This window comes from Mesoplodon densirostris, chromosome 11, assembly GCF_025265405.1.
Source record: "Mesoplodon densirostris isolate mMesDen1 chromosome 11, mMesDen1 primary haplotype, whole genome shotgun sequence".
Lineage (NCBI taxonomy): Eukaryota > Metazoa > Chordata > Mammalia > Artiodactyla > Ziphiidae > Mesoplodon > Mesoplodon densirostris.
In genome coordinates, this window is record NC_082671.1 from 48,167,213 (window position 1) to 48,194,665 (window position 27,453).

Sequence of the window (27,453 nt, forward strand, 5' to 3'; positions counted from 1 at the left end):
AAGTTCCAGTTTCAAATATTCAATGCATATCATTCATTCACACTTTATAGTTGAAATACATTTTTCTATCTGATGTTCAGACCCATACATATGCAAATGCACTCAATTTCTTACACGTCTGTGTGCATACACATAAACACACACACAATCTATACAACACACTTACCCCCTACCAAACCACAAAGTACTTTCCCAACCTGAAAATAAAAATAAAGTCTGCTATAACTCTTCTGTCACCAGCTAAACTTCCCAAAGAGATACATTTTCATTGTGAAAACAACACAAATTACCCTAGCATACCAGTGTGGTGTTACACTGCTCCCAAGTAATTATAGTTTGAAGCTCTGGTCAGTAATTCTTTACGAAGTGACCAGATTGGATACTTGGCTCATGTTTTGACTCTAAAATATGCTCTGAATTCTGCAACATCTGGATAGCCTCATGAAATTACATGTGAAATAACATACCCAGGACACTGAGTTCCAGCCTAAGGTTTACACCTAAAAAATCTGAGGTCTTCACTGAGGCCACCTAGTGATAATTGTGCGACCCCTGGTCAATGTTGTAGGGGAAAATAAAATATGAGGGAGTGTCAATGGGAAATCACTTCCTACTTTCTCTCCCAGCTGTAAAGCCTCTGCTCACCATCTCCCATACGTACACGCTGTCACTTCCTGAACCACAAGAGGCCCTCATAAGCAAGAATCATAGGCATAAGTCCATACCACCTTACATGGTTATCCATTAATTCCTCATACAACTAAGCCCACAAACTCACACTTACAAACGGTCATACAAACACACCCAAGAGTACAACCACACACAATCACCCAGAACACCAATAAAGTAAGCAGAGAACTTACGCCATCATGATGACACTGAAATCTAACCAGTTCCACGGATCCCGTAAAAAGGTAAAGCCATCTATGCAGAAACCTCTTGCAATGATTTTCACTAGTGATTCAAATGTATAAATCCCTGTGAACGTGTACCTGTCAAAGAAATGGATATCTTGAGGTAATTTCTGAACAGACAGAAACTTTAAATGAATCTTTTAAGATAACACTTGCCGATGGGTGGCTTCAACTAACAGAGACAAAACAGAAAGAACACAGCCAATGCAGCGGAAAGGAAGTGAGGAAGAGAAAGGGATGCTTCAAATGAAAATGACTGAAATGCACAAACCAAGAACTCTGGAATGTTGCACTGGGCCCTGACGGGTATTGCAAAGAAAAAACTCTGTATTGCCATCTAGCACATGATCATTTTGAACCAGGCGAGGAGGCCCCACAGCTAATTTTAACTTGAGACAAGTCAAAAAGAAAGAGAAAGCTAATGTTGGAGAAGAAGGCAGTATCATCAGGAACTGAGGGTACAAGATGGTGATGGGGCAGCAAGTCAAAGCATTGGCTAACACAGGAAAGGGCAGAGGTGATGAGCAGTAACTTCCAGGGCATACTTTCTCTTTCTAGAGTTGACTTCTAAGGATATTTCTTAAATTCCACATGTATCCTCACACACCTTTGTGACATGAAAAGTAGGCAATAATTTTCTTCCTTGGTGCATAAGCTGTGCAGTGCAAGATTCAGTGACTGAAAATATTTAAAACAAGCTGGCAGAAAAATAAATAAATGAGCTACTTACTCCACATTCTTCGACCATTCGGGAGGGTTACTAAAAGTCATGAATACACAGTTGGTCAAAATAGTGCACATAATGATCATGCTAAATACTGTAGAAAAAAGTCAAGGGAGAATATACAAAATCTGGCCAGTTTTTATCCTCAGGAAGCAAACACATATCGCATTGGCTATCACAGGAATTAAATCAGTAACCTGAAAGGAGACAAAACACAGAGAGGAGGAAAAGGCGAGGTGATAATGAAAACCGTGGTCATCACCATGAACACAGAGTGCCACCATGTGTATCCACACCTGGCCAGAGAATGTGAGCGGACACAGCAGGATGGCCACTCTCTTTCTTTCAAAAGCACTGTCACTGTTCTACTCCTTTTGGATAAACATTTCTCCCTCTTAGCACTTATGCCTCTAAATACCTCTTTGCCCAATAACCAGAAATGTGGTAGTCTACTACATGCCAAAGTCATCAGATGAGAAAATAAATTAAATCTAATCTATATTATTGAGTAGTCATTTATTGTTAATTATCTTGCATTACCCATTATTTGGAAATGTGCAAGACATTAATGATTTTTTTAAATAGTCTTCCAAAGGTCTGATTGTTCTTGTGGGGCAAGGCAACAGTCAGTGTATGCTGAATTTGTCCAATCTGGGAAACCAGTTATGGTACATTGGGTAAGGATTTTAAGGACATCTGCACCACCGTACTCCTAAGAATTAGGTAACGAGGCAAATTCATCTGATCATTCTGAAAGTGCCTGAGAATGTTTATGGGTAGCAAATCATTTTGTTGCCATTTTAATTCCATCCAGGATCTTTCTCAGCCCTTCCTGTTCTTGTCTACTGAGAAAAAATTAAACTGCTTCAGGTCAATATGAGTTACTCAAACTCAAACTGTCACTTTAATAAGCACAGAAGCCATATCTCATTGGTTGCTAATTCACTCTCTCTTGCTAATGGCATTCACTATCTTCATTCTATTAGTGGAGTTTTAAAAAGAAAAACTACTTCTTACAGCTGGATTTTTTCCTTCACTACAGCTGTATTTTTCTTCAGGGAATAATAACATGTTCTGGCTAGAAGAGAAAAAACACCATCTTCTGATCCAACAAAAAGGGAAGAAGTCCATTGTGAATTATTTATTTACTTATAAACCTTTAGATTTCAGATCTATGTTGCTTGTAAACCAAAGATTCCAGACCAGGTTGCTAAGTTCTTACTGTTAATAAAATGTGCAAAAGCTTAGCAAACCTATTTACAAAGTAGCAACTGCTGGTTTCCTCATCCTACTTGGAGGGTACAAAAACTCTGAAGCATGGGATTAAGTACTGTCAAATTGAAGGCCAACCATGAAAGTTTAAAGTCACTATGTAAAGTTGCTAACCCCATCACATAATTTTTCATCTGTCATATACTCTCCTATATTAATAAGACATAGAAGTCACGCCACATGAATAAATCAGCATTTTCTGTTTAAGGGGAGCAAAAATACCAAAACAGATTCATAACAATCTTGCAATCTAGATCTAAACCTCTGTACCAAGGAGGCCATTTAATCTGAGAAACTACCTTAGATACTTTCTAAGCTCACTGTTCAAGAAATCAAAAATATTCAAGGCAGATCTCTAAAACACTCATTCAATTATTTGTAACTCAAGAAGTAGCTTTTCAAAAATTCTAATATGGACTTTAATATATAAAGAGCTGAATAATCTAACTATTGAAGTCTGAGTGCTTTAAAAAGTAAGACTCCAGTAAAAGGTTACCATCTTAATTTGTTGCTCTTAATGATATCCACAAAATTCCAGACCCCCATGACATCATCCTAAGAAAAAAGAACTTGCTGAAGCTCAGCTCAGGATTCAGCAGAAGTCACTCTTAAAACTTCTAACTGGTGGGATAGTCACCTACACTATTGGTAAAATACTTAATATACAATTAAGTTGTCCACATTCAGAAACACACACCAGCGACCATGCAACTGCTGCACTTACTCCACATTTGCAGAAAAGGATATGAATGTATCAAAATTTTAATAGCTATTCTTCTTATCAGGTTAAAAGGACTTAAAATGTACAAGGCAGGCGTGGCACTAAATCTGAAGAGAGTTTTCCCTCTGTTTAATACTACAAAGGTCTGTGGAAAAAGAGAGAGAGAAATTATTAAAGCATGGGAATTCATCATCACATGAAACAACATTTTTCTAGGCAAGAAATAAACTCAAATGTACTTGTAAGTTTTACTTCCCAGTTTGGTGTCTCGGGCAAGAAACCTTCAGGCAATATTAAAGCAAGAGAAACCTCTTCCCTCACCTCCCTCCCCCTTCCCTGCCCCAGATTACATTACAAATAGATGACACTATCTTAGCAGTTTTACAGAATAAACTTTCCTTTCAGAAACAAGACATTTGAATTATACGTAAACTATTTTATGCCAGCTCTGGACAAGATACTTAACTTTATTCATTTAGGATTCATTCACTCAACAAATATTTACTCAGTGCCTACTATGTGCCAGGCAACGTTCTAGGTGCTTGGGAAGTGTCAGTAAACAAGGCCATCCTAGTGTGAGGAGCTTATATTCTAAGGGGGAAGACAGATAATAAATAAAAAACATAATGAGTAAGTAAATTACACCAAATGTGATAAGTGCTATGGAAAAAAGGAAGAAGATCAGGGAAAGGCAGCTCTAGAGTGCAGGGGTCAGGGGATGGGGTGAATGGAGAGATGACAGGTTTGGGGTGTTTTTTTTGAAGTACAGTAGATTTACAATGTTGTGCCCATCTCTGCCGTACAGCAAAGTGACTCAGTTATACACATATACACATTCTTTTTTTTTTAAATAGTCTTTTCCATTATGGTTTATCCCACGAGATTGGCTATAGTTCCCTGGGCTACACAATAGGACCCTATTATTTATCCATTCTAAATGTAATAGTTTGCATCTATCAACCCCAAAGTCCGAGTCTGTCCCTCTCAGGTGGTCAGGGTAAGACTACCGAGAAGAGAGATTTGAGCAAAAACTCAAAGGAGGTGAGGAGGGTTCTTCATTCCACCAGTATTTACCTACCAAGTCTATCTACTCTGTCTGGATTTTAAGAGCCTCCATTATCAGCCTTGCCAAAATCATTCAACTACATTCCTGGCATGAATAATCCTGTCTTGCCAAACCACTACAGGTTATAGTAATTTAAACTCTGGTCTTGACTCTCATTGCTCATCCTACCCAGAATGCCTTTTCCTGTTGCATGACTTCAATTCAATTAAAATCTTTTTGAGCATGTTTTGTGCCAAGCACTGTGCTAAGTTCCTTAGATACAAGATTGAATAAAATTGTACTTTTAGGGAAGACATATATGTGAACTAGTGATTATGATGCAGAGTAAATACCAAGTTCAGTAACAAAAATATGCGTAATGTATGAGGCAGCAGGAGGGAGAGATTTTCCCCCCTTGGGTGGGAAATGCAAGGGAAGAGAGTGGGTTGGGAGGTGTTCACAAAGGCAAGTAACTAAACATTTGGAAGGGGTTTTAAAGGATAAGCGGAGATTAAGAGAGATTAATTGGGCAGATAAAGGAGGAAGGGTTGGCAAGGAAAGGGACCAACATAGGATTACAAAGGCACAGTAGCACAGAACTGTGGGTGTTTTCAGGGAATTGATAAGTAATTCAGTGTTGATGGAGGATAAAATAGAGAGGGGGAGCAGCAGACTGTGAAGCTGGAGAGAGATGTAGAGGCCTACGAGACTGAGTTCCTAAGGACACAAGGTCAGTGGCAAGTACACAGCCCTAGCATCTCACCGTGCAGGTGAAAAAAGCAAATGGTCAAATGCTAGCCATTTTAAGTAGGTTTTTGTTTTTGTTCTGTTTTTTAAATTTAAAGCAATACACGTTCATAATCATAAAAAAAGGAAGAGAAAACGGGCTACCCTGGTGGCGTAGTGGTTGAGAGTCCGCCTGCCAATGCAGGGGACACCAGTTCGTGCCCCGGTCTGGGAAGATCCCACATGCCGCGGAGCGGCTGGGCCCGTGAGCCATGGCCGCTGGACCTGCGCGTCCGGAGCCTGTGCTCCGCAGTGGGAGAGGCCACAACAGTGAGAGGCCCGTGTACCGCAAAAAAAAAAAAAAAAAAAAAAAGGAAGAGAAGACAAGTTCCATCTCATTACCCAACGATAACCTTTGCTGCTTGTATATCTTTTCAAAACTTTTCGGTGTTAATATTATAACATAAATATAGCCTTAAAAAGACTCTCCTTCTCTCTCTCTCTCAAATGGGATTCTACCATAAATACTCTTCTGCACCTTGCATTAAGGTGCATTAAATACTCTTTAATGCATTAAATACTACCTTGCACTAAATACTCTTCTGCACCCTCACAAAGAAAAGCCCAGGACCAGATGGCTTCTCTGATGAATGCTACCAAATGTTTAAAGAAGAATTAACACCAATCCTTCACAAATTCTTCCAAAGAGTAGAAGAAAAGGGCACACTTCCCAACTCATTCTGTAAGGTCAGTATTGCCTTGATACAAAACCATACAAAGACATTACAAGAAAAGAAAACTATAGACTAATATCCCTTATGAATATAGATACAAAAAGCCTCAACAAAATACCAGCCAACAGTATCTGGTAGCATATAAAATAGGGATTATACACCACGACCAAGTGAGATTTATCCCAGAAATGCAAAGATGATTTAACATATGAAAATCAATCAATGTAACACAATATATTAATAAAATAAAGCATAATTACTGCATGATCATCTCAATAGATACAGAAAAAACATCTGACAAAATCCAATACTCTTTCATAATAAAAACATTCAACAAACTAGAAATAGAAGGGAACTTCCTTAACCTGATAAAGGGCATCTATGAAAAATCCACAGCTAATATCATTTTTAATGTTAAAAGACTAAAAGCTTTCTCCCTAAAATGAGGAACAAGGATTCCACTCTCACCACTTCCATTCAACACTGTACTGGATGTTCTAGACAAGCCAATTAAGCAAGAAAAACTATTTCCATTTGCAGATGAAATGATCCCGTATATGGAAAACCCTAAGGAATAGATACACACAAAACTATTAGAGCTCTTAAACAAGTTCAGCAAGGTTCCAAGACACAAGACCAACATATAAAAATCAGTTGTATTTCCATATACTAGCAATAAACAATCTGAAAATGAAATTAAGAAAATGTTATGGGGCTTCACTGGTGGCTCAGTGGTTAAGAATCCACCTGCCAATGCAGGGGACATGGATTCGAGCCCTGGTCCAGGAAGATCCCACATGCCGAGGAGCAACTAAGCCCATGCACCACAACTACTGAGCCTGCACTCTAGAGCCCGCAAGCCATAACTACTGAGCCTGCGAACCACAACTACTGACCCCGCACGCCACAACTACTGAAGCCTGTGTGCCTAGAGCCCGTGCTCCGCAACAGTAGAAGCTACCGCAATGAGAAGCCCGTGCACCTCAACGAAGAGTAGCCCCCACTCACCGCAACTAGAGAAACCCCACGTGCACAGCAACGAAGACCCAATGCAGTCAAAAATAAATTAAATAAATAAATGTCTTTAAAACTATAAAAAGAAAAAAAAAAGAAAGAAAACAACTCCATTTACCAGAGCATCCAAAAGAATAAAACACCTAGGAATAAATTTAACAAAAGAAGTATAAGACTTATACACTGAAAACTATAAAACATCATTAAAAGAAATTGAAAAAAACATAGATAAATGGAAGGACATCTTGCACTCATGGATTGCAAGACTTAATATTGTTATGGTTCAGTGCAATCTCTATCAAAATTTCAACTGCCTTTTTGAGCACAAATTAACAAGCTGATCCTAAAATCTGTATAGAAATTTAAGGGAACCAAAATAGCCAAAACAATCTTGAAAAATAAGGACAAAGTTGAAGACTCACACTTCTCCATTTCAAAGCTTACAACAAAGCTATAATAATCAAAACTGTGGTACTAACATAAGGATAGCCAAACACATCAACAGGATAGAATTGAGAGTCCAGAAATAAACCCATACATCTACAGTCAACTGATTTTCAACAAGGGTTCCAAGACAATTTAAAGGGGAAAGAGCAATCTTCAATAAATGGTGCTGGGACAACTTGATAACCACAGGCAAAAGAAAGAATCTGAACCTCTATCTCACACCCGATATGAAAATTAACTCAAAATGGATCAAAAACCTAAATGTAAAGGCTAAAACTATAAAACTCATTGAAGAAAACATAGGTGTAAATCTTTGTACCTTTGGATTAGGCAATGGTGTCATAGATGTGACACCTAAACCACAAGCAACCAAGGAAAAAATAGATAAACTGGACTTCATCAAAATTCAAAAATTTGTGCAGCAAATGACACTATTAAGAAAGTGAAAAGGGCTTCCCTGGTGGCGCAGTGGTTGAGAGTCCACCTGCCGATGCAGGGGACACGGGTTCCTGCCCTGGTCCGGGAAGATCCCACATGCCACGGAGCGGCTGGGCCTGTGAGCCATGGCCGCTGGGACTGCGGGTCCGGAGCCTGTGCTCTGCAAAGGGAGAGGCCACAACAGTGAGAGCCCCGTGTACCGCAAAAAAAAAAAAGAAAGTGAAAAGACAACCCAAAGGATGGGTGAAAATATTTGCAAATCATGTATCTAATAAGAGTTTAGGGGTTTCCCTGGTGGCGCAGTGGTTGAGAGTCCGCCTGCCGATGCAGGGGACACGGGTTTGTGCCCCGGTCTGGGAAGATCCCACATGCCGTGGGGCGGCTGGGCCCGTGAGCCATGGCCGATGAGCCTGCGCGTCCGGAGCCTGTGCTCCGCAAGGGGAGAGGCCACAACAGTGAGAGGCCCGCGTACCGAAAAAAAAAAGAGTTTAGCAGCCAGAATAGATTAAAAAAAAAACAAAAAACCTTTGACTCGACAGTAAAAGGACAAATAATTCAAGTTAAAAATGGGTAAGGGGCTTCCCTAGTGGCACAGTGGTCGAGAGCCTGCCTGCCGATGCAGGGGACACGGGTTCGTGCCCCGGTCCGGGAAGATCCCACATGCCGTGGAGCGGCTGGGCCCGTGAGCCATGGCCGCTGAGCCTGCGTGTCTGGAGCCTGTGCTCCACAATGGGAGAGGCCACAACAGCGAGAGGCCCGCGTACCGCAAAAAAAAAAAAAAAAAAAAATGGGTAAGGATTTGAATAGACATTTCTACAAAGTAGATATACAAACAGCCAATAAGCACATGAAAAGATATTCAACATTATTAGTCATTAGGGAAATGCAAATAAAACCACAATGAGATACCTCTTTACATCCACTAGGATGGTAATAATTTTAAAAAAAGAACATGGAAAATAACAAATTCTGGCAAGAATATAAAGAAATTGTAACTCTCATATATTATTGGCAGGAATATAAAATTGTTAATCTACTTTGGAAAACAGCTGGCAGTTCCTCAGAAGTTAAACAATGAGTTACCACATGACCCAGCAATTCCACTCCTAGCTATATATCCAGGAGAACTAAAAACAGGTTCACACAAAAATGTATACATGGATGTTCATAAAAGCATTATTCAAAATACTGCAAAAGTGGAAACAACCCGTCAACTGACAAACAGGTAAACAAAATGTGGCATATATCCATATAACAGGATACTCTCCAGTCTTAAAAGGATTGAAATTCTGACATATGCTACAACATAGATGAACCTGGAAGACATTATGCTAAGTGAAATAAGCCAGACACAAAAGGACAAATGTTATATGATTCCACTTATCTGAGGTATCTAGAATTAGCAAATTCATAGAGACAGAAAGTAGAACAGAGTTTATAAGGGGCCTCAGGCAGGAGGAATGGAGAGTTATTGTTTAATGGGTAAAGTTTCTGTTTGGGATGATTAAAAAATTTGTGGAAATGGATAGTGGCGATGGTTGTACAACATGGTGGATGTATTTAATACCACTGAATTCTGCACTTAAATATGGTTTAAAATGGTAAATTTTGTATTATGTATAGTTTACCACAATAAAAATATATTGACCCTTGAACAACATGGGTTTGAACTGCTCAGGTCCACCTGTACGTGGAGTTTTTTCAATAGTAAATCCTACAGTACTACACGATCCACAGTCGGTTGAATCTGTGGCTGCGGAAGCACAGGTACAGAGGAACCGCAGACACTAAGGGACCGCAGGTGTGGGGGACACTGCATGTTTGGAGGGCTGGCTATAAATTATATGTGGATTTTCAACTATGCTGAGGGTCCATGGCTTTAACCCCTGCATCGTTCAAGGGTCAGCTGTACATTATTACCTGAACAGTGCCCAGTAAGGTGTTAATTGATACATTTTTAAAAATCAGTTTTATTCCAAGCCAAATAATAGAATTAAGAATAGTAATAGCTAAAAGTGGTTCCCAACCCATTCAGAACTTCAGAAAGATTTAAGGAGCTTTTTGAAAAATAAGGACATCTGGGCCAAGAAAAAAAGAAAGAGAAGTTAAGTGTTCATACATGCCTTGCATGGCCTTGCAAAATCTTGAAAAGCGTTCAGACACAAAAGGCCACATGTTGTACGATTTCGTTTACATGAAATGTCCAGAATAGGCAAATCTTGATGGAAAGTTGGTTAGTGGCTGCCTAGGGCTGGATGGAGAGGGGATTAGGAACTCGCTGCAAGTGGGTCTCTTTAGAGTGATGAAAGAGTTCTGAAACTAGATAGTGGTAATGCCTGCAAACCTTGTGAACAAAAAGCCAATGAACTGTACACTTTAAAACGGTGGATTTTCTAGCTTGTGAACTGTATGTCAATGAAAACAAAACACCACAAAAACACACACAAAAATGAACCATGTAAGAGGTATAAGACATATAAGAAGTTCTAAAGAATGATACCACAAACACTTATGCACCCATCAGTTAGCCTAGGAAATAATGCCTTACCAATACTGCTCCTTTCTGCACTCCTTTCCAAATACACACTCTCCTTCCCACAGAGGTCAGCGGTATTTTGAATTTGGTACTGAGGTCCCACTTTTTCGTGGTATATTTCCAGTTACTCTGAGCTCCCCCTTTTCTGCACTCAGTCTGTGTCTCTCATTATCCTCCCAGCTCTTTTTGTACCCTCCCCTCCACCCTCCCCACCTACTCCTAGAACTAAGTTTCAAGCTCTTAGAGAGCAGGAACCAGCCTCACTCACACTACCTCCCACAGCTCCAATATAATGCTCAACCCAAGCATTCCCAATAAACGGTTGCTGGCAGATTTTTCAAAGTTCCTGTCCTCTCATTTTCTGCTCCTTCCTTTCCTAATCTGACAGAGCCACACCAGTCTCTCCACAGTAGAAAAGCAGTGCTGGTACTGAGCCATATACATTCTGGAAATGCTCAATGCACCATCCCCAGTGTGAGAATGCACTGCAATAATATTCTTCCTGTACTAGAAGGGACTGGTTCCAGTGGGGTATGCTGCAGGGAAAGACTAATCCTAAAAGCAAGAGGAAGTAGTAGACTTGGGGTTAGGCTGAAAGAGGTCAAGGGCTGAGCTACAGCTCTTCCATATTTTGGCTTCCCAAAGAAACCAAGAGCCCTGCACTTTCCCCAAACCCCCTCTCTGAAGTACTTGTACTACTCTGTGTTTCTATAGCAACCCCCTCTCTGAAAATGCCAAGCCTTTAAAATAACCTCCTCATTCAACCTCATAATATTCCCATGAAGTATGTGTGAAGGAGGGATTATTATCCTCTATGCATTTCACAAAAGCTCAGGAGAGGGACACCACCTATCAAAGGTCAGGCAGCAAGGAGCAACATATTATTCCAAGTTTAGAGCCTCTTTACAGCTCCTATTGTGCCAGATTGAGAGGCAGTTCAATGGGAATATGGCAGAGAATGAACCTCGTGTGGGGGATGGAGTCTCTGGTGAAAGAGAAAGTTGAGCCCCTGGGGTACACTGCATAAAAGCCTCAGCAACAACGGAAGAAGCACTGGCCCGTGCCCCAGGATCTAAAACCACCAGGCTGAGCCTTTACAGAATCACCGACCTGCCTCAGAAGAAGACAGGCAACAGGGTTTTTAAAAGTTAACAAACTCTGCACCTTCCCAATTTCTCATCTTTTAGTTTGGTCATGATGGAAAGACAGGTCTAGAGGAACCACTGAGGGTGTTTCCTATCTCAGAATTGGAGCCTGCACAGCACCTGGCATGGAGCAGGTGCTCGATAACTGCCTGTTGCTTGGTGACTGAACAAATGCTTGTATGTCTGAGGTGAGGGAAAAGAAGAGGAAAAGGAAAAGGAAGACGTTATAGGAAACTGAAGTTGTTAGGCCTTAGTTGAAGAAAAACTAGGAGGCAGCTAGGATTCTGAACGAGTACAGTGCTGAGTTGGCAAGAAAGAGATGGATGATCCTGAGGGAAACTAGGTCTTTTTAGTGAATTTTAAAACGATGGTTTTGTAGGTATAAAGGCTTCCTTATGGACATTTTATGTGTGAAGTAGAAATTTCATAATTTGGATACTGAATACTGCATACAGAATAGTTTATCATCACTCCTTTCTAAATATTTACCCCCTCTATCTTTATCAAGTATAAAAACAGGAGATACTTTTTCTATTCAGAGAAATAAACATCTAGCTTACACTAAACCTCCAGAAACGAAGGCGAATCCTCCATACTTCAAGCAGCAAGTTGTATTACAATAAAACATACTTTATTATTAAAATAATTAGATTTACATATGCTTAATTCATATGCAGTTTTGCAAACTTCATCTTTTGCATAAAGCAAGATGCTATTTGGACCAACACAAGTTCTCAAAGCTTAGGAATCTCCTTTTAACACTGGGGCTTGCAGTGCTTATCTGAGAGATAGAATAATATACATCAGGGGTCAGCAAACCTTTTTTGTAAAGGGTCAGATAGCAATTATTATAGGTTCTATGGGCCATACAGTCCCTGTTGCAACAACCTGCCATTGTAGTTGCAAAAGTAACCACAGACAATACGTAAACAAATAAGAGTGGCTGTGTTCAAATAAAACTTTATTTACAGACAAGGAAATTTTAATTTCATAAAATTTTCACATATCACAAAATATTATTATGCTCTTGACTTTTCCCCAACCCTTTAAAAATGTGAAAACTCTTTTTTTTTTTTTAGCCACACCATGAGGCTTGTGGGATCTTAGTTCGCCAACCAGGGATTGAACCTGTGCCCCCTGCAGTGGAAGTGTGGAGTCCTAACCACTGGACCGCCAGGGAAGTCCCGTGAAAACTCTTCTTCTTAACTCATGGGCTGTACAAAAGCAAATGGCAGAGCTGATCTGGGCCAGGGGTCAAGGTTGGCTAATCCCTGTTTTATACTAACACCAGTTCTGACCTAAACCAGACTGGTTGCTTAAGAATGATCTGATTAGCTTTAAAAAAAAAAAAGCAGATTCACAAGTCCCACCTCAGCGGTTCTGATAAACAAGCTGCAGAGGAATCTGTGCTCATCGGGGTTTGAGAACTGCCACATCACCTGTCAGGTATCAAAACACATAGGTTGTCCTTCTTCACCTGCCTCTACCTGGCTATATGGCCTGGGGGAGCCCCTGCAGCTCTCTGGATCTCATTGTCCTCATCTCTAACATGAGAGAGGGGGCTGCCTGATGGGCATGCCCAGGTCCTTTCCAGCTCTGACATCTGTGAGTCTACAATTTACAAAATACACAGAAGCATCCAATATTAAGTGCAACAAAGCAGCAAACTATACTTCTGAGGAGAAAACCTACTATTATTCATTCCTTCACATTACATCTTGGTAGAACTCTCCTGCGTTATTTATTTTGCTCCTTCAACTGAAACTCTGTCAAGTCCATGGTCAACAGTGCTTAATACTATCCTGACAACTATACTTATGTGGGCAGGGGGCAGCATGGGGCAGAAGTGTACCAGACAGAACTGTACCACAGGCTGCTTTTTCCCTGTCCTATATCCCCTACTTATACCTCCCTGTTCTTAGCAGGACAGTGACTATGGGAGAGAGAATGGATAGGGATGACTGGTGATGGGGTAACTTTTAAAAAATATACACAAAAGCATTTTAAAGTCATACACATGGCTGATCTAAATCTCAGTAACCATTGTTAAACTGCTGGTAAGAATCCAGGAAAGAAGATTCGTCCCTTATTCAATACTGTGCTCCAACACCAGATCCTTTAAAGCTCAGGAGGAATGGGAAGGACAGCAAGCTTTGGATTCTTACGAGAATATTTCTTAAGCTACAGTCACTTGGTACTCATGAAGTCCAATAATATTCTACCTAATCTGTCTTAAATTAGACCTTTGTGAAGTAAATGAGTTAAAAGGGAAATTGAAATTGAATTGTGGTTTATGGCCCAAGGGAAAATATCAGTTTATAACAACAGCCACTGAATGTGTGTAAGCATAAGGCCCATTAGGAGCGGTGGAACAGCTCTTCACGAGTTACGGCGTGGAGTATTAATAAATGTGTCATGCAAGCATAAGATGAGCCTTCTGAAAAGCACAGGCTTTTCATTTCTAATGAGCAATGTGGGGCTTGGAGCACACGATAGAGGAGCTTTGCCATTGCTAACACAGGGTAAGAGATATTCTCTTCAGTCTACAATAAGGAGCAGGAACGTTGTGCAAGGCCAGGTACGAGCTCATTCATACTCATGCCAAACAAATCCTAGCACACTGCAAACACAATGCAATAAACGCACACAGTTACCAAAGTACTGCATGCAGCCAACTCATGAGCATTTCCCCACCCTCATCCCAGGACTGGATTAAGTTTTTTAGCCATACAAAATGTATAAATTAAAGTAATAAAGGGTGGGTAAACATGAAAGGACATTACAGGGAAGAGTACTCAATGCAGGGGTAGAGTATATCACAGAACAGAAAGCCTCTTAGGGAAAGGTTTATTACCCAGCTCCTGGTTTGCTGTGGGACACAAGGCCCAGGAGAGCAGTTCTCCACCCAACCAAGTTCTCCCTCCCCTGAGAGGTCATCATTTCAATTGGGGCGAAGGTAACCCGCAGGCATCTGATGACCTTCTGGCTATAATGAACACCTAGGGGCTCAGGGATTGAGCTAATCTACAAGGGGGCAGTTGGGAACCAATATCCTTTGGCTCCATCTGGCTATAACTGTTATCGACACTGATTTATGACCATCTCCCAGGGTTTGGACCCTAGATCCTAACTGTTTTGACTTCTGGAATTGCCTGACCCTCTCTTTTTTTTTTTTTGCGGTACGCGGACCTCTCACTGTTGTGGCCTCTCCCGTTGCGGAGCACAGGCTCCGGATGCACAGACTCAGCGGCCATGGCTCACAGGCCCAGCCACTCCGCGGCATGTGGGATCTTCCCGGACCAGGGCACGAACCCGTGTTCCCTGCATCGGCAGGCAGACTCTCAACCACTGCACCACCAGGGAAGCCCTGACCCTCTCATTTTTAGCTGACTTCTAGCCTTAAATTCTTGCCTGCTAAACCTAATATACATACATACATACATACATACATATATATATATATATATGTATATATATATATACTTTTTTCTCCCAGACCTATGTACCTCTTCTGAACCAGGCAACTAGCTAATTTGACTTACAGTAGTTCTTAGCTCTTTCCTGCCTAACTATAAATTCTTAATTCTGGTACCTTCTACTGGGGCAAATCCTCTCTGCCTATTGGTTTCAGAGTGTGCATGCACAGAGAAGTACTCTTCTACCCACTAACAATACAATATAGCTGATTTGGAAAACAGCTATAACAGTGATAAGAGCAGTATCCAGTTGTCCACTAATCAATGGCTACAGTTTTTGGCATTCGCTTCTAAGTAACTATACAGCCAATACAGCAGGCAACAAATAAATGTCCTTTCAAATTTTCCCTGTTTTAATATAGAAAAACTTAATGCTAAATCGAAACAGATTCTACCTCAGACTAGGAAGCTGTTCAGAAATAAATGACCTGCACTGTCAAAATGACTACACCCTGTTGAAAAGGAGTCCTGATGCCTTTCTTAGTGCTAATCTGCTCAGTGGGTCCCTCAAGTCAAATTACAATTATAGTCCCAGTGTGTCCCAGGAAAGGCTCCAGCAAAGGCACAACTGGCCTGAATTTCCAGAGTACCTGTGTCCTGGTACCCAGCTTAGAAATACTGAACTAAAAAGCAGGACATCAGGACACAGGCAATTTTTTTTTTCATTTAGGCTTATACTTCTGTTTGAACTATATATTTAGAGCCCTCATCTTCCAAGTCTCTATTCCACTACACTGAGGAGTGAGCAAGAGAGACCTCTAAATCCCATATTTATATTCCTTTTATTCATTAGTAATTGTACCTATGAGTTTATTGGAAGAAATAATAACATTTAGCATGTATTAAGCAGGTACGATGCAGCAGGCACCCTACTGAGATGCCTTATACGATACCTGTCTCACAGGAACCACTTGATGAGGTAGGTACACTTTATAGATGATGAAACTGTAGCAAGACCACAAAGTAGTTTAATGGTAAAACTTAGAACTGAACCAAGGCAGTCTAACTCCAAAGCCTATTCCTTTTTTCTTTATAAATTTATTTATTTTATTTATCTTATTTTTGGCTGTGTTGGTTCTTCGTTGCTGCGCACAGGCTTCCTCTAGTTGCGGCGAGCGGGGGCTACTCTTGTTGCGGAGCACGGGCTCTAGGTGCACAGGCTTCACTAGTTGTGGCTTGCGGGCTCTAGAACGTAGGCTCAGTAGTTGTGGCGCATGGGCTTAGCTGCTCCGCGGCCTGTGGGATCCTCCCAGACCAGGACTCGAACCCGTGTTCCCTGCATGTTCCACAGTAGCGGATTCTTAACCACTGCGCCACCAGGGAAGCCCCAAAGCCTACATTTAATTATCACACAATACTGCAATTTTTAAAAAGCTTCAAAACTACGTATCAAATCTAACTCCTCACTTTACAGATAAAAAAGCAAGCACAGAGCGCTCTGCCCAAGCTGAGACCAGAGGTGGGAACAGGAATAGAAGGGATCCTCAGAGTTCAGGTTTCCTAGCTTCCAGTCCTGAACTCTTTTCAGCACACCAGGTCATCTGGTCCAAACCTCAGACCAATGAAGAAATCTTTTTTACCTAATACCTTTAACTCTGGCAAAAAGAAAAGCCCTTGCACATGCCACAGAGTTCACAGCACCTATTTATGGTATTTTCCCAAGTTAAGCTCGATGCAGATAATGCTAGCACCCCATCTGTCTGTGGCTTTGCTGTTTCCCACTGCTTCTGCATACACTTCCTCATTTGGTTTGACCTTGTAACCCCATGCCCTTCAACTCACATTTGGAGCAGCTGATACCCCCTTCCTGCCCACATCCTGGTCACAGGAAGCCACACCTGGCAGAACAGCAGCTGCTTCAGCTCTACAACAGCATGCTGCTGCTCCCCAAGGCAGGGCGGCTCTGAACCTCCTACATGGCCACCCCTCCTCACTGCCCTTCAATGAGTTCGCTTTTGATCTCCTTCCCCCTTACCCTCTTGGGGGTACCCAGCCTGCAGCTGCTCTAGGGTAAAGCAAAAGGCAGGTTTATTATGTAAAGCATGTTAATGCCTCTCTTCACTGTACTATATTCTAGAATTTATTCTCACTCTCCTTTCTCTTAGAAAGTAGCAGAGTTGAGTGGTTTAGAGGCTTTGAGGCCACAAAGACCTGGATTCAAGGCCCAGCTCCATTGCTTATTAGCTGTCATGATTTTAGGCAACTAACTTAGGTTGATAAGGCTGTTTTCTTATTGATAAAATAGTGATAATGACTGACAGTACCTGCCTTATCAGTTTATGAGGATTAAGTGAAAATTCACAAGAAGTCCTTACTACAGTGCCTGGCACAGCAGAAGGACTCAACAAATGCGACTACGGTAACGCTCCTGCTGTCACACAGATGCTGCTGTTCCTTCTGCTTCTTGGCACCACAGGTGGGGTAGCAGGAGGGGACGAAGGGGTTATATTCAAGTTACTTAGCATTCACACACTTGACATAAACCAGTAGGACACTGTGCATACGCTAGTCCAAGAGTCCAAAGTCACTAGGACCAAAGTCACAGTACATACAGCTGCACTGGCTCAAAATGGGCCCCAGAGGTTATTTCAGACCTGAGAACTCTGGAAGCAGAGGAAAAAAACAAACAAACTGCTGAATGCACACAGTGGGATCCAACCTGCCTCTCTCCTTTATCTCCCTTCTTACCAAACCAAGCCCCATGCTCCAGTCACAATGAAACTCATTGTTTTAAACACTTAGACGTTTTGCAGGACTCTGTCTTTTCATGTACTGTTCTTTATACCCAAACTACTCTTTCTTCTCTTTAACAGATGAAATGTTTTTTTAACGATACTTTAATACTTCAAGGTACAGCTCAAATATCACCTCCTCTCCATTCAACTCTCTCAAACAGAATTATCCTTCCTTCCTGTGTGTTCCCACAACACTTCTGTTAGAGCACTTAACATAGTATTGTCATTCTGTTTATACATCAGTAACTCTCACTGGACCCTGAGATCCTTAAAGGCAGGGGTATAGCTCCAACTACTGTGACTTTCTTAGCTTAGCAAGCAGAAGATGTAATATGATGCCCATCTGGTACAAGGTAGACAGTTCATACATATTTGCTGAATGTATGAATGAATCTCTTAGTCATGAGGCAATGATGCAGCTAAAATCAACTAACTTATAACTATATCCAACTTTATGCTAGGTGTCTAATCGACCTTTTCCACTATTTAGCTCATCCACCCATAAAAATTCATTAATTTTAGTTTGAAAAGTCTTCTCATCTTTTCTACATCTCAGATACCACGCTGAAGATATGATATGAAACAAATGAACTAAAAAAAAAACCCATACTATATTCATATTGAGGCAGTGCAAAATGACAGAAATTATCTAAAAATGATGGTAAAAAACAAAATCCAAAAATCATCCTGCAATATACTCTATAGAGACAGCATGATATGGTAGAAAGACCATGAGTATTAAATTCACATATCCCGGGAACTGAAACCTGGCTCTACCACACACTAGGTGAGGGAATTTCAACAGCAAATTAACATTTCTGAGCCACAACTTTTTCTTACTTGTAGAAATGTGCAACATTCACTGATAGCTCCCTAAGTGATCCTCAAGGACTGTAGAAAATTGGAGAGTCAATAATGATACCTAGAATTTGGGTGGTATCCTCAACTAAAGTAGCAGATGAAATAAGCAGGTTTGAGGGGAGAAAACGAGTTCAATTTTGAATACACTGAGTTACCTATGGGAAGTTCAGACAGAGATGCCTGGCAAGACAGTGAATATTTAAGGAGTGCTCTAGGCTGGAGATACAGATTCAAGAGTAGTGAGAGAATGGATAAGATCAGCCCGGAGAATTTGCCAAATGAGAGGAACACAGGCCAAGGACCGAACCTGTGGGAATGTCAACCTTTAAAGGAAAGGTGGAAGAAATGAAGGAAAGAGAAGGAACAGTCCGAGATGGAAAGAGAGTTAGGCCAAGGAAGTGAAGAACTGCAAGAATCAGGGAGTAATAATCAGTGTCAAATACTGACCTACAGAGAGGTTCAGTGAGATAAGAACTGAAAAAATGTCCATTAGATTTGGCAATGTGAGATCCTGGAGGATCTTACATTGAGAATGCCAGTAGAGCGGGAAGGATGCAGAGTCAGCTGCAAGGATGGAGGGGTGGGTGGGAGATGTGTAGGTGGTGAGGGTGAGCAATGGCTACTCTTTAAAAGCTTCAATGGCATGAGAAGAGAGATTATACCTGCTGGAGATATGGGGTCAAGTGTGGGTCCATTAAGATGGGAGAGGCTTTTAATATGTTTATAGGCTGAGGGGAAGAACCACTGTGAAAGGGAAAGATAGAAAGTACAGAAAAGAGAGGGGATAACTGAGAGAGTGAAGTGCTGGAGAAGGTTGGGAGGCATGGATGGGCTCAAAGGCACAGGGAGAGGGACTGACATTGAGCAGTAGATGGGTTGGGTACCTTATCCTCTGAAATGACAGGAATATTTTATTCAAACTTCATTCCATAGGCCAAACTTTGTAGATTCAAAGTGTCTGGAACAGGATTGCCTCTTCAGAGCAGGTATCAAAAATTTTGCTAGAATCAGTTGACAGAAAATGCCATATAATGGGGAAATCCTCATCTTGAATTGTGTCAAATAGGGTTATATATAAAGAATTTACAACTCATGTGAATTTGGAATCAATCAGTAAGAGAAGCATTCCCTGTATAATGATGTCACAGTCTTACTCTCTTTTACTAAGAATGGATTTAAAATATGGCTAATTATAGTGAGACGATGATCAATATCACTGTAATCTTGAGAATCCTCCAACATTTATACGCTCATTATTAAATATCCCATTCAACAGGTTAATTCTTTTTTTTTAATAAACTTATTTATTTATTTTTAATTTTTGGCTGCATTGGGTCTTCATTGCTGCACGTGGGCTTTCTCTAGTTGCAGTGAGTGGGGGCTACTCTTCATTGCGGTGCATGGGCTTCTCATTGCAGTGGCTTCCCTTGTTGTGGCACGCGGACTCTGTAGTTGTGGCACACGGGCTTAGTTGCTCCTCAGCATGTGGGATTCTCCTGGACCAGGGCTCGAACCCGTGTTCCCCTGCATTGTCAAACAGATTCTTAACCACTGCGCCACCAGGGAATTCCCCAACAGGTTAATTCTTTTTTTTTTTTTTTTTTCTTTCTTTCTTTTTGCGGTATGCGGGTCTCTCACTGTTGTGGCCTCTCCCGTTGCGGAGCACAGGCTCCGGATGCGCAGGCCCAGCGGCCATGGCTCACGGGCCCAGCCGCTCCGCGGCATATGGGATCCTCCCAGACCGGGGCACGAACCCGTATCCCCTGCATCGGCAGGCGGACTCTTAACCACTGCGCCACCAGGGAGGCCCTAATTCTTAATAGAATAAAAAGATTTCATAAACTACACCCTGGAGAAACCATCAGAGATTAATTCCTAAAATTACCAGTCAGCGTAATGTTATGGCTCAGGTGATTAGCTAATAATACACACCCAAGAATTCAGGTAAAAGTTGTCTCTTATACGCTATGTGGCTCAGAACCTTGGAACTGCAAGTTAGGACTTGTACAAGGACTAGAGAAGACCTGAGGTTCTTTTCTGGGGAAAATGCTAGGTTTATCTACAGGTGCCCCTGTAGCTCACACTAATGTTGAAATGTGTTGATCTCCTGTCTATGTAAAAATCTAGGATTGGCAAACTCAGTGGAGTGACAATACAGGCTTTTAAACAACTCAGAATATCTGTGGTATGGGTCCCTTTAAAGATTATAACTTAGTACTTGCTAAAAGCGTATTTAAGACACTGAGTATTTAAGAGAGCATGTAGCCGTTGACTCTTCTGCATTCTCCACGTTTGGGTCTCTATACCAAGTTAGAGCACCACATTATTTAAGGTACCTGGACTATATTAAATTCACTAATGTACCTATTGTTATCTGTAATCATTTTATTTCTTTACTTGTCTGTTATCTGTCTCCCCAACAAAAACTACCTTCCAGGAGTGGTATATATAGCTTGCCTGCTTTGTTCCCAAGGGTATGCAAGAGAACCTGGGTATAAAGAAAACAATAACAATTGGTCAAATTATCAAATGAAGGACTGAATGCTCAACTCTTTCCTTAAGCTTCTACAATCAATCACAAATTCCTATCAGTTTATCTCTACATCACTTCTGACTTCACCTATTCTCCTTACGTTTCACTTCCACCACCACAGTTCAGACCCTCACTACTTCATAGCCGGTCGCTCTGTCCCAGTTCTCTTTCCCTCTGGTTTATCCTACACATCACTGCCACATTCACCTCCTCAAAACACAACTTTGATCACATATCCTTACTCCCATTCAGAAGCCTTCAGTAGGGCTTCCCTGGTGGTGCAGTGGTTGAGAATCCGCCTGCTAATACAGGGGACACGGGTTCGAGCCCTGGTCCAGGAAGATCCCACATGCCACAGAGCAACTAAGCCCATGCGCCACAACTACTAAGCCTGCACACTAGCGCCCACGAACCACAGCTACTGAGCCCGCGTGCCTACAGCCTGTGCTCCGCAACAAGAGAAGCCACCACAATGAGAAGCCCGCGCACCGCAACGAAGAGTAGCCCCCGCTCGCCACAACTAGAGAAAAGCCCGCGCGCAGCAACGAAGACCCAACGCAGCCAAAAATAAATAAATTTATTTAAAAAACAAAAGGCTTCAGTAGTTCTCTATTGCTCATCAAGGGAAGACCAGACTTCTCAGTCTAACACTGTAAGTCCTCCAAGACTTGGCTCCAGCACTCCCTTCCCAGACTCATCACCCAACTCCCCAAATTCCAATCAAATTAGACTATTTAGCTTTCTCTTACATTGTCCTATGCCCTTGTTTCTGAGCCTTTGTTTATATTGTTCTTTCTGCCTAGAATGTTTCAGTCTATCTCTCTTTTCTAAAATCCAAATATTATGCCTACTATGAAGTAATAGGCCCTTTCTGAGGCCCCCTTGTCAAAAGTGATACCACCCTACACACTACCATGTTATAAGCTATGTAAGGGTCAAAAATGGACTTTATTAATCTGTGTTTCCCCCAAGAGAGACCAATACCCCCAAGGTCTCACACATAGGAAGTACTCAAGAAGTATTTGTTGAATAAATAGATCATATTTTATATGACACAACCCAAACTGGTATATACCCCACGTCAGCTTCTCTCATTTCCTTTAGAGTCAGTTAATACAGGGAGGGTAACACAACTCCCACAGACGAGAAAGAAGCAAAACACTTAATAAAGGTAGATATGACAGAACAACTTTGAATATTCAGGAAATAACATCCTTTGTATAATAAAGACTTGATACCAATAAATCAAGAAGAGCACTAGGTAGAGGCTATTACCTAATGGTCTTTGATAAAGTCCCTGCTAATTCTAAGGATCTACAAGAGGAGAGTTAAGACTGGTGGCACTTACCAAAAGTAATTCAGCCCTCCGAAAATCCCCTAAAATGTCAGGAAATCCATTTCTTTTTTTTCTTTTTTTTTTTTTTTTTTTGCTGTACGTGGGCCTCTCACCATTGTGGCCTCTCCCGTTGCGGAGCACAGGTTCTGGACGTGCAGGCTCAGCGGCCATGGCTCACGGGCCCAGCCGCTCCACGGCATGTGGGATCTTCCCGGACCAGGGCACGAACCCACGTTCCCTGCATTGGCAGGCAGACTCTCAACCACTGCGCCACCAGGGAAGCCCCAGGAAACCCATTTCTTGATCTAATTCCTCAGCCCCTAAAGGAAACTAATTCTTCAGGAAAGGAAAAGATATATTAATAATCAGTGTTTTCCCCCTAGAGTTCCACTCATTTTGGTAGATGGGAAAACTTTTCACTAGAAAAAAAAAAAATCATAATGTCACCTTTCATGTTCAAAGCACTTAGAAAAGTACATAGTTTTTCCACAGGCATTATCTCATAAGATTGACTCATTCATTCAACAAATATGGATTGAACACCACTATAGGGCACACACTGCTCCAGCTAATGAGCATACAAGAGAATGAACAATAAACAAATAAATATATGCTAGGTGTATAATGGAGAAACATGAAGGAGGGCTAGCACAATAGGCTGTTTTGTTTTGTATAGTGTAGGCAAGATATAATCTTCACAACAACACTGTAGAGTAGGTGGGATATTAGCTATTAGCATAATCTTAATTTTCTATATGAGGGAGACTGAGACGCTGAATGGTTAAGTGACATGACCAAGATCATCTAGAATTAGGTGGAAATGGAATCAGAAATAAGGTTTCTCAGCTCCTGGTCTATTGCTAAGGCTATAAAAGAGGAATCTGATTTAAGGTTGTTTAATTAAATTCCTTTTCCTCTAGATAATGATACTTGGAGAATGGAAAAGAACCCCATACCACACACTTCCTTAACCCACCACCCTGAGAATGGCCTTCCTCCCATTTGCTCACAAGCATTTGCCTCAATTTGATTTGGTGAATAAAACAATGGAAACATTTTGGTTTTTTATATTGTTGCAAAACAGTTTTTTTAAACAAAATAAAACGTCTAGTTTTAAAACATCTAGTTTTCACTCAAAACAGAAAGCAGCATCTAGGCCTACTGTGCAACAACAGGCAATTCAACACTTCATTGGCAATACTTCAAATCACACCTAATGAACATAAACTCTCCTTTAACAGCCTGTCTCCACTCTGCACACCTGCTGAAAGTGTGTGAAACCAGATTCAGCAAGGATTTTCTGCCAGGAGCTCATGGGCATGCATGCATGTGGCGCCTGTGTGTGCGTGTGTGTGCGTGTGTGTGTGTGTGTGTGTGATTTAAGAGTTCTTCATTTGAGGAAGCTGGTGGCATTAATATTAGGGAGGTAAGGAAAAAACTGTAAACATCGCTGGGAACAGGGTGCCCTGCCATACCTAACCTGAGTTACAACTGAAACCCACTTCTCAGGGCTGGGACCTTAATGTATTATAGAAATTCAGGAGGAGGAATCCGTTCCAATGTAAACAATCAAGTTAGGCTATAAGGAAGAAGAGGCTTCAGGGCTAGGCCTAGACAAATGGGTAAAGTGTCGAAAGTTGAAGTTAAAGGATAGAGTACATTCCAGAAGAAGGGGATGGAGACCAGAAGGCAGGCGACACCAGGGAAAGAGAATAGTTTGCAACAGCTAAAACATAATATGCGATAGGCATAATATGTGAAATACAATTAGAAAGATATAGACATAAGCGCAACTCTTACCTTGCATATATTGTAGACAAGGAAATTTGAAGCCCAGAGAATTTAAGTGATTTGGCCAAGGGCAGACAAGAGGCAATGGTAGAACTAAAATGAGGTTTTTCTATTCCCACTTAGGTGCTCTTTTCACTATATCATTCTGCTGGTAGGCTGGGGGGTTGGCGGGGGCTAAGAAATAATCTTCCTTTAAAAAGCAAAAATAGGGCTTCCCTGGTGGTGCAGTGGTTGAGAGTCCGCCTGCTGATGCAGGGGACACGGGTTCGTGCACCAGTCCGGGAAGATCCCACATGCCGCAGGGCGGCTGGGCCCGTGAGCCATGGCCACTGAGCCTGCACGTCCGGAGCCTGTGCTCCGCAACGGGAGAGGCCCCAACAGTGAGAGGCCCACGTACCACAAAAATAAATAAATAAAAAGCAAAAATATGTGAAGAGGTTAAGTAAATTCCCTCCAAATGACATGTCAAGCTGAACAGTGGCAGCAGTGTTGACACTGAGCCCCTGTCTCTGGAACAAGCTGTCTAGGCTGCTAGACTACTCAGAGTGCCTTCACTTGAGAAGGTAAAATACTGGAGCTAACACAAATGCCATCCTTTCCCCCAGAAGCACTGCATTTCTTAGGACCCACCCTAAGAAGGGTTATTAAACCACAGGGATTATCAGGGATGTGAATGAAAAAGCAGGGCTTTTTCTCTCTCCGTATCTGCATGCCTCACTTCAGAAGAACTGAGCCAACCGAGGCTGAGGATCAATCAATGAAAAATTTAAAAAGTGGAAAACTAGAAATACGTTGTAACAAACTGAGAGTTAGGAGGTGTTTGCAAATACTTTTGACAAAGCATTTCACCTTATTAAATTTATAAAATGAGGAGGCTGAACTAGATGATGTCTAAGGCTACCATATTCTAATTTTCTTTGATTCTAGGTTGACTCCAATTTGCAGGGAAAGACAGACATGAAAACTTGAAGGTAAAATGAACTTTGGGAAACCATATGTAATTTTTTAATGCAATAGGTATGTGCCCAATTTAAAGGAACATAATCAATCCTGTAATTTGGATTTTTGTTTATAGGGCTTTCTTATGAGAGGGCATATCCACAGAACAAAAAGGATACCAATAACAATTATTGGTTTTAAGAAACAGGAAAAAGGGTAGGAGCCAACTCTGAAGGCCTTCTTTCAACTTAATCCACTGACTTTCTTGCTGCCCCACTTAAGACAGTTCTTAGGACTAAACACGGCCATTTAAAATTCAACAAGTTATTATTAAGCATTGGAGAGTATATTCTGTAGTAAAGATAGAAAGACACTTTGAGCAATAGAGAAGAAGTTCTTGATTTGATTTACCAAAAAGCATGTGGAAGGGGAGAAATGAACCAAGAATTTACCCTGATAAAACTTAAGATTCCATAGTATGAAAGAAGAGAAAACAAATAACAAAGTTAAGACTTCAATTGGTTTAAGAAAATAGTAGAAAGAAAACCAAGAGCAAAGGCATTCAGGACAGTTCAAGTTCCTAAAATACCTATTTGTTTTTGCTTGTACATATACAGTATAAAGAAACTCTGGAAGATACTACTAACAACGGTTACCTGTGGCAGAGAGGCAGGAAGTGGGCTGATGAGAGAGAGGTGTAAAGGGGAGACTTTTTATTCAGTATCTTTTTTACTGAATACCTTTTATTGAATTTTTAACCATGTAAATATATTACCTATTTTAAAAATTAAATAAATTAAGAAGTTTAAATGTCCTGTAAATTCAATTATTTTCAGGTGACATTCGAAAACAAGAAAGCCAAAGAATGGAGACATTCGAACAAAGTACCAAGAGGCAAGGAAGAAGTTGTAGCGCTGGGAGTTCTGAGACAATCCAAAGAGAGGATGATCTGGATTGTTCTGGGGACCATCTGGGAAAGTCAGGTGAAATGCAATATGGACACCACCAAGAAGCTTACGATAGCTCAAACCAGCACCAGCTGGTACAATGGTATCTTGAAAATGTGATACACATGTTTTATGACCCTGTGTCCCTGGACAGAGTGAAATCTGCAACGGGATGAAACCAGAACTTTACTAACAGAGAACTAGTTTTCTTTCACCCTCTAAAATAAAGAGAGAAGGAAATGAGAAACCAGTTTCTATGAGAGTCACAAAAATGATCAATCAGGTAGAAAACGAGACTTATGAGGAAAAAATAAAGAAACCCACTTGTACCATTAAGCAAAGAAAAGAAATTCTACTTTGCAAGAATTATTTAAGGCAGCCCTTAAAAAACAAATGGGAGGGAATGTCCTCTTAAAGTCCTTTCTACTCTCAGGATATTTCAATATGTGGGTTGATTCCCAGCGTGCTTCCTTGTAGGGGAGACCTCGCTAATTTGGCCCAGTGGAAGGCCTAGTTAGTAAGACGTATTAGTAATGCCAGTGAAGATATGCAAGTGAACTTGAACAAGCACATTATTTTTAATCAATTGAAAAACCCTTTATTTAAAAATACAAATAATACCTTGAAGTGCTACTAATGTTCTTTCTTGTCATAGGTGTTCGTTTGCTTTTAATAATCATTAAGCTAAGCATTTATGTTTTATGAATTTTTCTGCATGGTGGTATATTTCAGTTTTTTTTAAAAAAAGAATTAAAAAAATACAATTAAAGTTATCCTTTCCACAAACTATTTATCCTTGTGGTGAGGCCAAAGGCTGAAGTCAGATTTTCTATCATGAAGAGCCATCAACATCTGGCCTACCCAAAAAAGAGTACCCATTAGGGCCAGAGACCACTCTCTTTGGGTCCTCACTCCCAAGCTAGGAGCACTGAAATCTAAGGCATTGGGAATGGAAAGAGGCTGTCTGTAAGGCAGGAACCAGGGAAAAAGGCAAGCAAAGGAAAACTAGGCTCTGACAATGAATAGCTCTCTACATTTTTCACATATTAGGTTTAAGAAAAGGAAGTTTAATTTGCATCTGAGTTAGAAAAACAAATAGTTCAAATAAAAGCAAAGAGG

General features: G+C 41.0%; 1 protein-coding gene across 1 annotated transcript in view; it reads right to left on the bottom strand.

Moving 5' to 3' along the window:
* The window catches only part of SCN8A (sodium voltage-gated channel alpha subunit 8), a 183,234-nt gene that overhangs the window by 85,261 nt on the left and 70,520 nt on the right, over positions 1-27,453 (bottom strand). Inside the window, exons 3-5 of the mRNA XM_060113425.1 lie at positions 3,658-3,776; positions 1,645-1,734; positions 864-992 (exon numbers count right to left, since the gene is read on the bottom strand). Coding sequence (XP_059969408.1) covers positions 864-992; positions 1,645-1,734; positions 3,658-3,776 — 338 coding nt within the window. The remainder of the gene's footprint in view (positions 1-863; positions 993-1,644; positions 1,735-3,657; positions 3,777-27,453) is intronic.